The sequence below is a fragment of the Adiantum capillus-veneris genome, chromosome 15, assembly GCF_014529385.1.
Source record: "Adiantum capillus-veneris isolate H3 chromosome 15, ASM1452938v2, whole genome shotgun sequence".
NCBI lineage: Eukaryota > Viridiplantae > Streptophyta > Polypodiopsida > Polypodiales > Pteridaceae > Adiantum > Adiantum capillus-veneris.
The window spans coordinates 144,675,221-144,693,238 of NC_140945.1; the positions used below are offsets into that span (position 1 = coordinate 144,675,221).

An 18,018-nucleotide genomic window follows, 5' to 3' on the forward strand; every position below is an offset into this window, starting at 1 on the left:
TGAAATTGAAGGAGGATGATTGGGTGCTCTTACGCTTTGAGAAGGCACGCCTACGAAAGAACAAGGGAAAGGAGAGGCTTTTTCCAAAGCTTAGTATGCGATACTACGGCCCTTTCCAGATTACTGAAAAGATAAATGAAGTCTCCTTCCGACTGAAACTGCCAGATACTTGGAGGATTCACAATGCATTGCATGTGAGTCTCTTGAACCCTGTTAAGGGTGATGTGCCTGATGATGGGGAGCCTGATGAGCAACCCAAAGTGGAAGAAAACGAGGAGATCCTTGTTCCTGAACAGATTTTGGCACATAATGATACGAAGAATAAGGGTAAAGTCCGAAGGCGGTTCTTGGTTAAGTTCAAGAACTTTCCTGCATTTGATGCGAAGTGGATGGAGGAGGAGGACCTAGTAGATACTCCTCGGATTGTGAAACTTTACCTCGATGTTTTGGTTTAGCATAGTCTACTCCAAACGGAACCTAGAATTCAGCTTGGCCGGAGATTTGGTGCAGTGGGATGCACAAGAGGGGAGTCACTCCACTCCTTTGTCAACAGATGCCTCGATTTTGATACTAAAGTCACTGATGTCTCTTTGAGCTTCAGGGATACTGAGAGCTGACAGTATTCTGCTGGATGACTTTATGAAATGGAATTCCTGATTATGATACTGATTTGTTCTTGACTTCTTGTGAGTGCAGGAACTGATAGCCGAAATGACTGCAGCATTTTGGTCTGATTGATCTCGAATAGACATGGTTGCAATAGGGGTTAGTCAATCGGACATCGATGAGGTCCCGATTGGACCTAGATGTGATTGCTAGCTACATTGCCGATAAATCATGGTCTAAGATCCGAATGAATGTTGAATGTCATGTGATGTCCTGTGATGTCTGGTGATGTCCTGTGATGTCGTGTGATGTGACTGTCGATTTTGTACATGTGCTAGATGTGTGTTCCTAGTACGTAGGTACTAAGAGTCAGTGTCTGCTAAGACGGTTTATGGCTTTTGTCGGTTTTGCAGGCGTAATCGCGGTCGATTACAATGCTTTCAAGAGGGGGGTATGTCACAAAGTGATGACGTAGCGGACAGCAGAAACCCTAATTTCTGCCAGAAACCCTAAAATTCCTGCAAACCCTAATTTTTGCCAAAAACCCTAAATTCCGGAAATCGCGGAGGCGGATTATTAAAAAAAAAATAAAAAAATAAAAAAATAAAAAAATATATATATTTTTGGAAAATGATGAGCGACGCGAATTTTGCTTTTGCTTTTTTTTTATAAAAAAAAAGAAAAGAGTCTCTAAGAGAGAGAGAGAATTGATGCTTTTGATTTTAAAAGCTTTTGGGGCTCTGCTTTTGGGCATCCCTTGTAACCTTTAAATTAGTGGTGAGGGCCTCACTTCTCAAAACATTTGGACGCAGAGTCTGAGAGTGAAACCCTAACCGCTCTCTTGTACTTTGATGATTGATTAATACAAAAAGAAATACCGAAAGGGGCGCCAGTCTTTGGGGCCAATATCTCTAGGCACGGAACTCCGCCGGGCCAGTGCAAATCTATTGTGATCTGTGAATTGTTTTGAAGTGGTTATTTGGTGCTGTCGCGGTTGATTCTTGACTTGGAGTGTCCAAGTTTGTTACATCTACAACTGAAGCGTTTCTGGCTTTCTTCTTTTCTTGAGAAGATCTCGGCGGTGATTTGGACTTATGCTGGAATCGGGGTCGCTTCCTTGAAGCACCCTCACTGGATTGATGGTCTGCAGTTCTTTTCTTCTCATAATTCGCTCCATTTATCAAATGGAACGTCCTGGCCTTTGCCACTGCATCCTCGACATCAGTCGGGGCTTTGTCCTTGATTAAGGCCCAACGGTAATCTTCATGTAACCCCAGCAAGTACATGTGCACGGCGTGTGTGGAATCCACCTTGCAGAAGGTGAGCGCCTCTTTGAAAGCTGTCGTATATTTATCAAAAGATAGAGTTTTCATCGAAAGACTCTGCAGTTTGGCGTAAGCTTTCAAAGGGTCCATTTTAGCGAAATCCTTCTTGAATTTCACGCAAAAATCAGCCCACGTCGTAGGCTTTTCTGTCATGTCACGCCACCAGGTAAGCGCCTTACTGCGCAGATAAAGAGGAATCGTCTGAATCCTCCGTTCATCATGCTCCCCATGGAGATCAAAGTATGTGGTCCACTGGTGCAGCCATTTATTTACAGCCAATTCCGTACACTCCTTCTCTTTACCTAAGAAATTTGTAGTTTTGTACGGAATTGTGGTAGTCGGACCACCCTGCTAACGCCCAAAAGCAGCAATCTGCGTCCGCAAATGTTGGAGATGGGTTTCGCCCTCGGAAATACGTGCAGTTGTCGACTGAGCCATATTTTTGAGAGTAGAAAGTCAGGAACTGAGCCCCTGTACAACCCCTTCGAGAGAGGCCAGGCGAAGGTTCGTCTGAACATTCGCATTTTCCAAAGCGATAACACGCTGGTCGAAGCTCTGGAAAGTGCTTGTAATCCATGTGTAGAAAGCATGCGTGAATGGAATTTGAATGTTACCTGGCGTGTCATGACGCTGCACATCCGAGTTGGAGGAATCCATGGCGAAGTGCGTGAAAAATTGGAAAATTCACGCGAAACCGAGCCTTTTCTGGACTTTTCGGTCGTGAAAAGTTGAAGTGGCGAAAAGCTCCACGCGTCGGCGTGAGCGCCTGAAGGTGAGCAGGTGATGGCGGGAGCGCGGGAGCGGGTGAGAGAAGGGAGCAGTAGAGAGAAGTAGAGAGGCCCAAAAATGAGTTTCTTTGAAAACTTTAAAGTCTCTGTAAGTGACTTTTAATAATCAATAGGTTTCATACTCTCTTTAAAAAAAAAGTAGTGTGTCCAGGCCCCCCTTTTTTAAAATAAGTCAAGGGCCTTTGGCCGCTTAATAAAAAGTCCTTGAAGAGCTAATAAAGCCAGGTGGAAATATCCAGGCCCGTGGGTATGCGTGCCCAGCACAAGCCACGAGCGCCACATTGGAGCCAGTGCATACCAAAGCTTCCACGCTGGAATTGCCCGCTCAGAGAGAAAAACTCAGCAGCGCTGAGAGGTACTCTCTCTCTCTCTCTCTCTCTCTCTCTCTCTCTAGCGCTGAGTGTAAGGAACTTCATGTCCTGCATTTCTCACTGTCACAAGTGAAAGCCCCTTGTACGCTTGGCAACGACCTGCCACCTGTAATGACGATTTTAATCTCTCTCTCTCTCTCTCTCTCTCTCTCTCTCTCTCTCTCGTGTGAAGGGAAGGCAGCAGCACGCGTGAAGGGAAGGGCAGCGTGAGGGAAGCTCTCTCCGTGAGCAGGTCTCAGGGCAGCAGGGCAGCGAGCAGGCCCTCTCTATCTCTCTGCAACAGCGCGCGCATGGTGAGCAATAGCGCGCAGGATCCAGAGTCATTGGACACAGCAGTTCTATTATCCAAGGTTACACAGGCAGCATAGAAGGGAATTGACAACAGCGAGCAGCAGCGCAGGTAGGTCTCTCTCTCTCTCTCTCTCTCTCTCTCTCTCTCTCTCTCTCTCTGGGTATGCAGTAGAGAGATATGGATCGTTCGGACCCTGAGGGGCATCCTGACACCCCCCCGGTATCCCCTGTGAAGGAAATTAATCTGAACAATGCATTCAGTCCTGACATAAGAATGCCATTCAATAAGTATGTATGGAGAAGAGCGAGAGAGGTTGGCCAAACGCCTATCTCAGTCAAGAGATTGTCAAAATCAGCCCGCACACGAGCTGCACCAGTGGACAAAGATGAGATGTATGCTTATGTGAAGGAGGAAATGGCAAAGGTTGAATCCCGAATACTGGAATGTATGACTGCATTTAAATCGGAGATTAGGGGAGAAATGCACACCCTTGGGATCTCTATGTATGCAAAATGGAAGGAGGAGATGCAAACATATGAAGGCAAATCACAGAAGGAGATGACAGCTCAACTCAAGGCTGAATTGGTCCCTCTTGAGGGAAAGATACACGCTTTCATGGCCAAGGACATGTTTAAATTGTTACAAGAGGGGTTGAAAGCTGAAGGCAAGGCCATGAAAGAGGCATGCAAGCAGGAGGTGTCCACGGCAATGGAAAATGAGATTAAAAAAAGCAAGGAGGCAATTACAGCGGTGGAAGCAAGTGTGTCAAAAGTGCAAGAGAATGTTGAAAAAAAGGTACACACATGGGTTGAAATGGCGAAAGATGCGGTGGACAAAGAGGTGAAAGAATGCGCTCCTTGGATTGAGGTTGTCAAGAAAAACAAAGGCATGCCCTCTAATCAAATGGAAGTGATGAATGCTACACTTGAAGAGGAAGCCAAGCGCAAAGTTAGGGCCCCTCCGCGTTAAGAGTGGTGGGATGGGAGGAGGCAAAGACCGCCAAGGAGGATGCCGCGGCTTTATGTAGCAAATTGGGAGTTGAGTCGTCATTAGTGCTGGATGCATGGCGGGTTGGGGATGTGGCAGACAAAAGGGGTCGTATCCTTATGCTGAAATTTGAGGACATGGGGAAAAAGAATACATTCCTGGCTTAACGATCAGCATTGAAGGGTGAGAAAATCTACCTGGATGAGGATCTTACCCCCGCCCAAGTTGCACACCGTAAGGAATGTATGCCAAAGGTATTGGAAGCCCGAAAACAAGGAAAGTTTGCTGTTTACAGAGATGGACGGGTGATCATTGCCGAGCGGAAGGCTCGTTGACGGTTAGCCGCCCATGAGACATTGAGATGCACGGTGTGGAATTGTAACGGGTCGCTCAGGTTAGATGCAGGATACTTTGAGGATACATTCAGGGAGGTGGACCTAGCTATTTATACAGAGACTCATCAGTGTGCAGGGAGACGACTACCAGACGTCCGTGGCTATAGATGGGAATCCGTGTTCCGTCCACAGCCCCGGACGCCTGGAGGTACTCGAGGCTCAAGAGGGGTGGCAGTATTATATAGAGATGCCTTGCATGACAGAGTACATATTGTACATAGAGACCCTGAGGCACGCTATATGTGGATTCGAATATGCAGGAGATGCAATAGGGACTTGTACATTGCAGCATGCTATTTTCCACCGGCTCATTCGCGTTATGCTTCTCATGGGGAATCACCGTTTTTGCCGTTATATGAGGATATTGTGAGATTTGCCAGCCTGGGGGACATACTTCTGGCAGGGGATTTCAATGCACGCACTCGCACGGAGCAAGCGGCAATGTATGATACTCAGGACGAGATGCTCCGCGAGTTGAACCCATGTGACTTGGATATGCATAGGATGGCACAGGATGCTGGGAATGTGACAGAATACGGCATGCATTTTCTAGCTTTAGGCAGTGCCCATGGGTTGCTCATCTATAATGGCCTTCCACGATGGCCCGGATCGGATGCTCTTACATGTTGGAACCCCAAAGGGGGTTCGAGTACGGTAGACTACTTGATGGGATCACATGACTGATTCCGGACATCAGAGATTTTACTATTTCAGGGTGTCCCCTGGCTTTGGCAGCAGATCATGCGTATTTGAGCTTCACATTGATGGGTGGTGGAGATGCAGAGCTGCAGGGAGACCCATCCCCTAGACATCCACATTATCAGTTTACTACAGCAACTACTGACATCTATGGGGCCACAATGTCGGATAGGCTGTATGTATTGGATCCGCATCGCACATTGGATGAGCTCACCCAGGGTATGGCACATGTGTTACATGCATCAGCGGGATTGGCCTTCCCATGTACAATGCCATCAGCAGCCCCTCCGCGTTGCACTGCTCCGTGCAACAGCTGGTATGATGATGAGTGCCGGGAGACCCGGAAGAGGCTTCAGAGAGAGGAGGCTTGTGGGGCATGTAGCCATAAGCATGCACAGACGATCTTCCGCCGTCTTATTCGGTGGAAGAAGAGGGCCTACCTGATACGCTTGGAGGACGAGATATACCGGTTGTTCTTGAGTCAGGACAGCAAGAGAGCATGGAGGATGTTTCAGGAGAGACAGCCGGGTACCCCCATTACAACCCCAGAGGCATGGAGAGCGTATGCAGAGGCACTATATGATATCCCAGGACAGCCCCCCATTCCACAGCCAGGGGACATTAGACCGCACACGAGCGACTTCTTTACTGTACATATGGTAGCAGAGGCCATCAACAGATTACAGCATGGGAGAGCCCAAGATCAGGATGGGCTAGTGGGTGAGCACTTCATCTATGCATGTAGGGAACTGGCCCCCCTTTTGGCACACATGTTTAACAGGGCGGTTTGTGAGGGCTTTCCAGCCAGTTGGACGGCCAATACCATAGTCCCACTTTTCAAAAGTGGGGATCCGATGGTACAGGGCAACTATAGGACCATTATGATTGGGCATTATCTGGCCAAGATTTATGGGTCTATTGTAGAGAGAGAGCTCAGTGTCTGGGCAGAGAGACATGGACACAGAGCTAGAGGACTGGCTGGTTTTCGACGAGGGTTCTCCCCTATGGATCACATACTGACTCTTCGGGCATTGATAGAGGAGCGGCGGGCAGAGGGAGACAGGAGGAGACTATATTGTTGCTTTGTGGACTTCCGCAAGGCATTTCATTCTGTCCCGAGATTTCGTTTGATGCAGAGGCTACAGGATATAGGAGTTCCAGAGGCTATCCGATGGGGGATTTATGCATTGTATGAGTCGGTGACTGGGAGGGTGAGGGCCCCAGGTGGACTTTCAGATGCTATTGAAGTACCATTGGGGTGAAACAAGGATGCCCACTGTCTCCCACTCTCTTTGGGATTTACATCGATGAGCTCTTAGAGTATGTGGATACATATGGTGATGCAGGATCTAGCCTGGCAGGGGTGATGATACCACTTCTTTTGTATGCAGACGATGTGGTATTGATTTCGGACTCTCCAGAAGGGCTACAGAGACAGTTGGATGCTCTCCAGAGATTTTGTGCAGATAGGGACTTGACAGTGAACCTTGGGAAAACCAAGGTTATGGTGTTCAACACCACACAGGCATGGGTCACTTGAGCAGAGCATCAGTTCACATTTAGAGGGGAGATGGTGGAGCAGGTACGGTCTTATGTATACTTAGGAGTGACTTTTACAGGCCCGCGCTTCTCATTGAAGCAAGCAGCAGATGCTAGGTTGGATAGGGGCTTCGCAGCTTTGGGGAGGCTTGAGAGGCAGTGTGCTCATGTACAGTTTCAGGAGCCGCACACGAAGCTTTGGTTGTTCGATTCGTTGGTCACCCCGGCATTGTTGTATGGATCCATGGTGTGGGGGCCTAGCCTGAGTACAGAGGAGTGGAGGCGTATGGAGAGACCACTAGTTACGATGATTGCACAGATGATCCGGTGCAAGGCATCAATACCACATGCTATTGTCAGAGCTGAGATGGCAGCATCCTCCATAGTGACAGAGGCCATATTTCAGAGTGTGACAGGCCTACATCGCATATGGGAGCTCCCCCCAGAGAGATATTCGAGATTGGCACTAGATTCCTCTAGACAGTTAGCAGAAGATGGGGTTCATGATTGTTGGTATGCACAGATGCAAACATGGTTTGGGAGACATGGACTACAGATGGATGCACTTCCACCCTTCCAGTATAGCTTGGACTGCCCGCACCTCCAGCTTACGCGCACTGAGCGCAACCGGGTGATCAGATCAGATATTGTGCAGTTGGAGACAAAAAGGACCTGGCAGCGACCTCCAGAGCCATTAGGCACGAAGATGGCCCATTACAGGGACCACTTCTTGCATGTTTCGTTGGAGGGTTTTGTGATTCGGCCAGCATACATGGATGTACATCTCTCACATGGGTTGCGCAGTGCCATTGGACAGATTCGTACCTCCTCCCATCAACTACGCATCGAGACAGGCAGATACATGCAGATGGCCCGGACAGATAGGACATGTCAGCTATGCCACCAAGAGGTGGAATTTGAGGAGCATTACATTTGCCGCTGCACAGTCTATTACGAGATCAAGGGGAGATACCATTGCCTTTTCAGAGAGGGATTTGGACCATTACGTTGGGTGATGGATTATGAGGACCAGAGATGCCTCGGACTCTTTTTACTAGAGCTGAGGAGGCACAGGGACAAACTATTACAAGACAGTTCTCCACCAACAGATCGACAGCGCACTATGCGTGACTTCTTCAGTAGAGAGGGAGAGAACCTTGGGACGCAGACTCCGTCTATGGATACAACCACACCCCCAGGACCACGTCCATCGAGGCCTAGAGGAGTCCGTCTTGATCAGGCCACCGCACAGGGTCATCCTCGCCGTCCTCGACCACCCGGGCCTCGACCCAGACCCCGCCATTTGCACCAAATCAAAGGCATCATCGCTTGAAATCGGAGACGAGTGCCACCTTTCAGCGGCCTCTCTATACTGGATCTACCCATCTGGGATATCCTGGGATAGAGGACAGGGAGATAGAAGTTGATGGTCAGATTTGGATGGGATCAGTCATGTATTTGTACATATTCTCAGTTTTAGCTTAGTTTTAGCTTTGTAGACTCAAACATCACTATGATGTTGAGTAGATCTTTTTTCTGTTTCAGGTAGACGAGAGATGTATTACCAGTTGTATAGTTTCTTGTCTCATGGGCCATTTTGGCTCTTTCGAGACATTAATATCTCTCTCTCTCTCTCTCTCTCTCTCTCTCTCTCTCTCTCTCTCTCTCTCTCTCTCTCTCTCTCTCTAGCGCTGAATGTCCAGAGAGGTACTCTCTCTCGCTCTTCACTGCAGCAGTACACAGAGAGGGAGTTTGCTGAATTTTATGCCCAAAAGCAAATTAAACAGCCATGGAGTGATTTTCATCGAAAACCACATGAAAAAAAATCAGCAAATCTTGTATTCTACTGCAAGAAAACACAAGAAGTCAGTAAAATTGCTGATTTTAAACACTCCCGCCGATTAAAGACACCGATTCTTATCCAAAATCAGTAAAGTAAGCATTAAATTTCACCTGTACACATGCTCATGAAAAGAAAATAATCAATTAATTCATAAAAAATTACATAAAAACAGTGATTATCCGACTCAAATCAGCCCGTAGGTGTGCACATGGTCCTTCGTGCAGCCAAGCCGGCTCTGATACCATGAAACGAACGAGGAGATAGGATCTCCCGGCCACACAGACCACCTACAGATGCGCGTCGGACGAACCACCCGACCATAGCCACCATCCGGCAGCTCCCTCGTGTTGGGGCCAGCGTCCGAGGATGTAGGCGTGCACCTGTAAGACCGGGCGTCCCATACCACCCGGCCTCACCTCCTCGAGGTGACCTCGCGCACTCCTAGCCTCCGGGCTAACCATTGGCGCTCTGCCAGTGGGGGTCGATAACTGCAAATGAGGCCTCCGCCTCCCTTTTATAATAATGGCCGGCCACACTGGCCGGGTTCACACTACGTCCGCTCGGACACTGGACGCCCATCCCGACGGCATCTGGGCTAGATCCCCTCTCGTGTGAGCGGGACATAACACCAGCCTTGGCGATTTTCCATCAACCACCAGCCCTAGCGTTTTTGTCATCGCTAGCACATCCCTTGCCTTGGCGTTTTCAGCATTGGCTTGACCGCAACATTCCCTTGCACCTAGCGTTTCCAGATCAGCCCAAAACGCAGCAGTCCCATCAGCGTTTTTCAGCCCAAAACGCAGCAGACCAAATCAGCGTTTTTCAGCATTATAACGCAGCAGCAGGCCAGCGTTTTCATCAGGCAATTTCAGCGTTTTCAGCAGCATAAAAACAGCCTCGAAATCAGTGTTTCAACTCGCAGCAAATTTTCAGCAGATAGCGTTTTTGGACAGCCATCAGAAGTTTGCAGATTTCAGCACTTAGGTCATTGTCGCCATCCCCGTTGTCGTCACCGACTTAGCCCCGAGTTGCATCAGTTTCCATGCATCATCATTGTACCACTTCGTGCAATCATAAGTAGACCACTCTCGTCAACGAGAGTGGGGCCTTCGGAGGAGGCTTTTACAACGTCTTTGGTGTCGTATCTCTCTTCTCTCTATCTCTCAGTCTCATACACTTGCACGCACAGTGTCCACTCACTTTGTTCGTGATGATAGCACTCTCCATTAAGAACGGAAGGCTCTCCCTTCGATAAGAATTAAAAGGAACCTTGAGCAAATATGGGTCACCCATCTTGAGAAAGAACAACATTCATTCCGCTGCACCTTACACACTAGGATCCTCAAGTGGTGACGAGCAAGGAAAGCTGGCATCAGGGTCTACCCTATCAAATCCAACCTGCCAGTTGAGGATCATCAATACACAGCTTTCCTTTTCACCCCACAACTGTAACACGGAGCCAAGTGGTCGGTAGAGCTATAGCTCCCACTATGGAAATTGAAGGACAATGTGAATCCTGTAGTAGGATCCAATTGTGATAAACAGGCTTATCAGCCACTTTGCACAGCAAGGGTCATGACTCCTATCACATGTTTTTGTAGGAAACTGTGTGTCCATGCCTCTTTAGGCTTCCTTATTCTTTCATGCTGTTGATGTTCCAGTCCTCTCTTTACCCTTACCATGGTTCTGCCTCCGGCTTGCTTACCAGTTCATGTGTGTGAGTAATATATTTCTTTTTTATTGTGTGTTGGATGCTTGCGGTAATTCTGTTTGTGTCAACCACGATCCTGTTTCAGATATGCTTTTTTTTCACGTTTTGTTTTTCTAAATCTTTTCTTTTCTGGCTTGGCTAAGGACATCGTTGCCGTGATGGGGAGCTTGGTGCAGGTGGTACTTGACTTGTCTTGTGCTGGCATGTCACTCATGGTTGCAGTGGGCATTTTTGGCTTCATCGCATGGGTCCTTGGCAGTATCGCTTTCATTAGAAATGTCAAATCTGCCTGATTTCTAAGTGAGTAGTTCATTTTCTTTCCAATCAATAAAAGCAAGGATTTCTCCTTTTTTTTGGTTTTTGATGTTTGTGCCAACTCTCTCTCTCTCTCTCTCTCTCTCTCTCTCTCTCTCTCTCTCGGATATTGATAGCTCACCTGTTATATCATTGCCCCCGAGTAGCTCCCTTATCTCTGTATCCTTGCTACATTTGGCTCCATTTCTTCAGTGCCTAGCTGCTTGTGGCCAGGTTTTTCAATTTTGCGTTTTAGTTCACCGTCTTACAGACAGCTAGGCCTTCAGTCAGGACTCTGCTTTCCTTTTCACAACACTTGCAGATATGGGCATCAGGTGTACCTTGTTCTGGTCTCATGGGCTGTTTTGAGACTTTAAGAGACGTTAATGTATCTTTCTTTCAGATGTTTGGAACCTTTTGGTCTCATAGGTCATTCTAGCCTCCTCCGGATGTTAAGAATAAACTCTCTATCTTGCATCCTAGCCTCCCATGGATCACCCACTCCTCCTTACCACAGGACCACATTTTGTTACTTCGTACTTTTGTCTTTTCCAGATAGATGGGGGACACATGTCCTCTCTCTCTCTCTCTCTCTCTCTCTCTCTCTCTCTCTCTCTCTCTCTCTTTCTCTCTCTCTCTCTCGCACGCATTGAGTACATACCCCTCACATTCACAGCCATTCATGCACACGAGGGGCGTTTACATATGTCTAGATTACACACAGTGCGAGTGACAGTTCACGTTTGTCTTCGCAACAAGTAATTGAGTTTCTAACTTTCTTGCCAGTCCTTGTCATTCTTGCAAGCGTTCATACATCTCAAATCCTCCTTTGTTTCTGTGGTTCACATTTCTGAGACTGTTTAGGGAAGTTGCAAGGTGAGTGGCATTTGGTTTGTTCCGACTGCTAGACGTGAATGTGAACAGCATGCCTCTATTGCCCCTAATGTTCCAATCTACATTTAGTTACAGTTCTTTGCTGTTACCAGGGCTTGCTGATAGTTGGCTTTTCTCTGTGGCACTCTTCTTGGGTCCATGTAACAAAAGTTTGTTGAAGTTCCCAGTATGAGAACAAGGAATTTCAGATATTATAATGCGTGTGTTTCAGGCTTGAAATTTTCCGTGGCTTCTTGCTTTAGTGATTATGCAAAGAATTGAAATGGATAGTATCGCTGCACCTCCTAGCAAGAGGAGGAAGCTTATGTCACAGACTAAGAGTCAGTGCAACAGCAGTGATTGTGGGGAAGGTTCTGCGACAGCTTTGCGTACAGCAGAATTATCACGAAGTACGACGGTGGAGTTTGAAGACTCAAGGGCACATGCAGAGCTCAGAGAACAGGATACTTCTTGGCCAGACGCACTGTCAGAAGCACAACTGGTGTGTTTTTCAGAACGATTTCTCCAATTTTTGAAGTGCTCCATAGTGTTTGATAGTATAGTTGCTAATGGTAACCTAATAGAACCATAATTATGCCTTGTGCTCAAACCATGATTTTCATAGTGAATCCAGAAAAGGCCATTACCTTTGCATGGTTATGCACAAATTCTCTAAACGTGCAGTGTCCAACAAAGGCTACTAGGAATATATGGTGCCATGGCGTGTTTTCTTCTCCTTTGGTAAAATCGGGTCTTTCACCACCTCCACCACCAATAACAGTACCCCTTGGCTGTATTCTGTTGCATAGGATCTACTAGTGCGCATCAAGCAGCTGGCGATGGAGCGCTTGATATCTGCTGGTGAAACTGGCTTAGAAGAGGTTCTACCTGCATCAGCACTACGGACAATAGGTTGGTTTTACGCATGTTTACATGGTTATGCATCTTTTGTAATGATCTAGGTTTTGTATATGAAAGGTATGAAAGGCTGTTTACTTCAATATAATGAACTGAGGCTGTCTTGAACTGCAGGCATTGTCATTGAAGAGCTGGTGAAGGATCATGTGAGAACGTTGGCCAGTGTCCACAACGAAGAAAAGTTGACAGCCAGCAGGACATCACAGGAAAATGAAATGAGGCAATCAAGCAATCATACTTCTTTTTAGAGGCTTGTCAAACACTCTTTTCCAAAATCATATGAGAACCTAGTAGGAAATCTTTGGAGAATTCAATACCCTATTAAGGGAGGTAACAACCCTTGAGTGTTTATACTGTTAAGTCCTCTAACCTTGCGCCTAATGGAAGTCAATCCAAGCTAATGCACCATCCATTGCTCACATCCTGGTCATTCTCTTGGCGGTTCCCATGAAATTCGGGGTTGACTACGATTACGCCAACCATTGCATGTAGATGAGAGTAATATATCCTTGAAACATGGAAGGACTTGATTTTCCTCTCAATCGTTCTGGTCTTCCACAAGCTTCTTCAGATTCCTGATTATTTGATCCATGGCTTCATAGACTTTGCCAATGCATGGCTACATGTCATCGATGACCCACCATAGATAAAGAATGGCCTCAGCGGATGTCACTACTCCATGAGTAAGTCAACTTATTGATATCGTTTTTGTTGCATTGTAAATATGTGTTTGAAGTTGATATATCAAGTCTCTTTAAGTAAGATGATGGTAGTTTATATCAATCTGATACAATTGGATTAATAATAGTGTAATAAGGGATACATACTCGCGAGCGGCCAAAATTACTGGTGAACCCATAGTGTGTTAAAGAATGGTAGTTCATGGGTGGTTGTGGTTGTAAACTTCAAGCATGGCACGCCAAGATAAGTTCTTTTGAGTGTTGGCTAAATCTATGAAAGAAAAAACAATTGCAACCACTAAGATGGCATGATTAGGAGCTCATCTAATATATAGTGAATGCTCATTATGTTTGTCTCAAACTGTAAAGAACACCAAATTCGTATTTGTAATGTGCTCGAAAAGGGTTTTCATTTGAATAGCATGTTGCATGGTGGTTTAACCATTTGATGCACATTTAATACTATTTTTTTTTTCCACGAGAATGAGTAACATTACTTGTTTGCCCTATGGAATTCACCAAGGTGCTCGATCAACTTCAACAAGTGCATAGTTAAGCCTCTTTTCTTCTTCAGTCATCTTTTTTACCTTCAAGCCATCTCCAATTACAATTATATAGTATTTTTAGTTGTCTTGAGTTTAAAGTTGTCTAAGTGCACTCTTTTCTTCTTCAACAAGTGCATAGTCAAGTCTCTTTTCTTCTTCAGTCATAATTTTTACCTTCAAGTCATCTCCAGTTGAAATTATATAGTTTCTTTAGCTGTCTTGAATTTAAGCTGTGTACCTGTGTGCTCTTGTTTCTCCTATAAATTCTGCTCTCAACTGAAATCTCTCCCCCTACTTCTTCCTTGAGGTATACCTCTTTACAAAGTCAAGTAACTACGAGTTTCTTTCTTTGTTACATGGTGCTTGTATGTGAGTGCACATCGTATGTTATGCATGGGTGGAAAGTCTTCTTCTCATTCTCAAGTGATTATAGTTCAGCTTCTAAGGTCCTTAAATAGAGCAAAAATATGATTTCCTTAGGGAGAGGTTGCTCCATCTTCAACTCTCTCTCCTACGACGTTAAAATTCTCTTTTTCTCGGCGGGTGTGTGTGTGTGTGTGTGTGTGATAATAAGAAGAGGAAAATGGTATAACCTTTCTATCACCGAAGTGTGGTAGATTGGTTATGCCATTTCCCTCTTGAATAATAGGTCTTGAGTTCAACTCTCCTCGTCGACGATTAGATCTTTAAGGTCTCTTGGGATAGTTTCCTACGATGTTAAAACTCTCCTTCTTCTTCTTCTCTTAAATCACAAAAGTCGTGAATGTTCAAATAAATTTTAGATTTTAGAGAAAGACTACCTATTGCTACACATACTATTGTATACAAGACACTAATAGTGGCATTAAAGCTTTGGTTTTTTTTTGTTATTCTTGCACTAGTAGTGCTCGCAAATGGAGAAACAAAGTAGTATATTGCAAGCCCTTCAAAATCTTCAAGAGGAGGATGGATACATTCAAGAGCAACTTCTCAAAATAGAGGAGAATGAAAAGGTGAATGAAGTGAAGAAGAGGAGCCTTGCAAAGGCAACATAGTAACTTAAGCAAAAGTGGATGCTCTACTTCAAAGCAAAGCAAGAGAACTTGTGGAAGTCAAAGCTTATCCTACTCTTCAAAAGCATTTGGTGGCTTTTCAAATGGATCTTCATCACGTTGTGCGGAGTTACTTCATAATCAAGCAAAAGCTCACCATAAGCAAAGGCGCCGATACTCTTTACCCTCTTTCTCATTTTTTTGAATGAGCTTTTTTCCTTCAACTTCAAGATCTCGACATGGGCAAGGCACAATAAGAAGACAAAGGCACTCTCCCAACTTGAGAAGAGGATAAAGTTCAGTAAGCAATTATGATCTTCTTAAGTATGTGTGAAATTGAAATAATGTATGGCTGTGATAGTTTAAAAGAAAAGAAAAAGATCAAGTTTGTAGCTTTGCATTTAACTGATTTAGCTTGCACTTGCTGGACAAGATTGGAATATGATCGTGCCACCCCGAGATCCACAATAAAAGAATAAGTCCACAACAATGAGCATACTTATAACAAAAGACAGTGGAACGAGAAAAGTGTTTTCGCAGTTGTAAGTGCGATTCTCGACTATCAACTACTTTTGCTTGCATAATTGTGGGTATATATCTTTCTTCAACTCCCAAAATTTTGCTTGCATAATTGTGGGTATGTATCTCTCTTCAACTCCCGCTTCTATCTCCCTTATGTCTTTCTTATGGTCTTTACTTCTCTCTATTTTTATTTCCCTTTATCCAATCTTTAATAACTCCCTCTCTCTCTCTCTCTCTCTCTTTCTATTCCTCTTCACCTCCCCACCTCTCTCTCCTCATCCTCTTTCTGTCTGCCCCTTCTTACCCTCTCAATCTCTCTATATCCCTCCCCCCCCCCCCCCCCCTATCTCCCTTATCTCAATATCCCTTTTTCCTTGACCTCTTTCTCTTTCATCCAATCTCTAGTAAGTTTCCCTACCTCCAACTTTCCCCCTTATCTCTCCACTCCCTATCTCTGTTTCTACTCTCTCCCTATCTTTATTTCCCTTTCTCTCACTCTACCTCTCATCCTCTTTCTATTTTTCTTAACCTCTCTCCATCCTCTACCTGTAGCCCTACCTTTCTCTCTTCACTTTTCTACACCTCTCTCTCTCTCTCTCTCTCTCATTCTCAATATCCGTCATTATTTCTCTTTCTTTTTCTCTATGCTGCAGTCCGTCTCTTTCAATCTTTCTTTATCCCTCTCCTTTTTTTAACCCTTTTTATCTTTTTGGATGAGAGTACAAACCTTTGTATTTTTGCATGTGCATGTAAGGATTTATTTTTGGATGAGAGTATGATGAATGCATATGCATCTCATTGTTTGAAATTGTGAAACTATTCATGCATGAATGAATGTTTGAATGTGTGAGTGTTTTTAAAAATCTGAATACATATGTGTGTGAGAGTGTTTGTGTGTGCATTCGTGTACTTCTATATAAAAAAAAAGCACTTACCGTGTGTAAATATGATTGCACGAGTTGAATGGAATAGATGTTATCTCTAAATCAGATGTGGATGCCATTGATGCAACGTTGAAATACAAGTGTCGTGTTTTCGTCCATCGATCAATGCTTTGATGTTAGTGAAAAAATGCACAATGTGCTTGTGTGTGGTAAGCTATGAGTGTGGTGAGGATGGAGATGCATGAAGGAGATGAAACGTCACAAACATGAGATGGAGACGAGGCTTTCAAAGTTGAACATCAATCCGTCGAAAAAAGCTAGGCGGCAAGATATACCTAATTGGAATGCACGACAACTAGTAAAGATGGAGTGGCAATTGAAGAATAAATCACTAGAAGACTACATGAAGAGACTTTGGGAGTTGCTTTGAATACAGCTCTAAAAAACTATAGAAGTTTCAAGGGGGATTGCATATTAAGTTTCACACTTCCCTTGATCGTTATTCTTGCTCTAATCGTAGGAGCTTGTAGACCATGCTGCGACATGGGAAATGGAGCATAAAAGTGGAGACATTTTTCAACAGAAGGATAAGAAAAGACTTGCTGGCTTGGAAGAAAATTCGCTCCCTAAAGAAGGGGATGGATGTGAAGCGAGTTTGGCGAAGCAAATTGTGGAGTGAGTTTTTTTTCCCACCGCCCCTGCCATTCACTACCACCTGATGCCGCGTAGATGGAAATCAAATTCATGAAGGCCAAAGAAGAAGTAGAGATGCATGTCACAAAGGATGTCAAAACTCAAGTACAAGAGGTAATCTCTAGCAAGGTCGAGGACCGTGTGACATCCACGCTGTGTGAACGGCAACAACAGGAGGATATCGCCCTCAATGTTCGCATTGGTGGGCTCCCAAGCGATTGGAGGGAGGGGAGCCCCAAGTTTCACGATTCATTTGCCTGCATCCAATCCGCAATCCCCATGGTACAGTGTGATCCAGCAACAATCACTTCTCTTGCACACGAGCCTCGCACCAATCATACAATCTACACTTTCAAAACCAAGGTGGACTGAATCAAATTTCTTGAGCAATCAAGGCTTCTCAAGGACAAAAAATTGTGGTTTGCAAAAGACCTTACACCCGCTCAACTCAAGCAAAAGAAGGTAGAACTACAAAAGATGCGAGAAGCGCGTACAACAAGGAAATGGGCAGTCTACCGAGGAGGTAAAGCTATTATTCAAGAGTTTCAAACTCCCAAACCGGCTCCCTCCTCACCCCCTTCTACATAGACTTTTTTCATCTTCATCTTGTCTTATCTTTTTTTGACCCTCAATTTTTAACTGAGATGTATCTCACAATCCCCCCATGTTTGTAATGTTTTGTCTTTGGTCCGATAGGTCATATCTGACCTCCGTGGACGATAATACAATCTATCAATCTATCTCTCTCTCCTTCTCCCTGTCTTTCATACAATCTCTCTTGATTTCTTCCCCGCCCTCTCCTTTCTTTTTCCTTCCTTTATGAGTCTCTCTCTCTCTCTCTCCCCCCCCCCCCCCATGTCCCTCTTCATCTCACACACTATCTCTTTTGACTCCTCTTCCCTTGCTTTCCTTTACTTTTTCCTCCTTTCTCACTTGCCCTCCCCCTCCCCCCCCCTCCACCCTCTCTCTCTCTCTCTCTCTCTCTCTCTCTCTCTCTCTCTCTCTCTCATGTCTCTCTTCAT

At 45.2% G+C, this 18,018-nt stretch overlaps 2 protein-coding genes across 7 annotated transcripts in view; both read left to right on the forward strand.

The window, feature by feature from the left end:
* Positions 1 to 13,383, forward strand: part of LOC147441616 (uncharacterized) — an 86,908-nt gene extending 73,525 nt beyond the window's left edge. For 3 of the 6 annotated variants that reach the window (XM_086483190.1, XM_086483191.1, XM_086483192.1), the window contains exon 2: positions 2,959 to 10,674. In XM_086483190.1, the coding sequence (XP_086339316.1) occupies positions 7,034 to 8,335 (1,302 nt within the window). In that variant the 5' untranslated portion in view covers positions 2,959 to 7,033 and the 3' untranslated portion in view covers positions 8,336 to 10,674. Of the gene's footprint in view, positions 1 to 2,958; positions 10,675 to 10,732; positions 10,857 to 11,955; positions 12,226 to 12,532; positions 12,636 to 12,755 lie in introns of those variants that run through there. The other 3 variants (XM_086483193.1, XM_086483194.1, XM_086483195.1) reach the window with 3 other exon arrangements.
* Positions 13,384 to 14,759: 1,376 nt separating this feature from the next.
* On the forward strand, positions 14,760 to 17,730 carry LOC147441617 (uncharacterized). Its single transcript, XM_086483461.1, has 3 exons — positions 14,760 to 14,858; positions 16,824 to 16,947; positions 17,508 to 17,730. Exons 1-3 carry the CDS (start codon positions 14,760 to 14,762, stop codon positions 17,582 to 17,584), a joined length of 300 nt encoding a protein of 99 aa, XP_086339587.1. The 3' UTR covers positions 17,585 to 17,730.
* Positions 17,731 to 18,018: the final 288 nt, after the last annotated feature.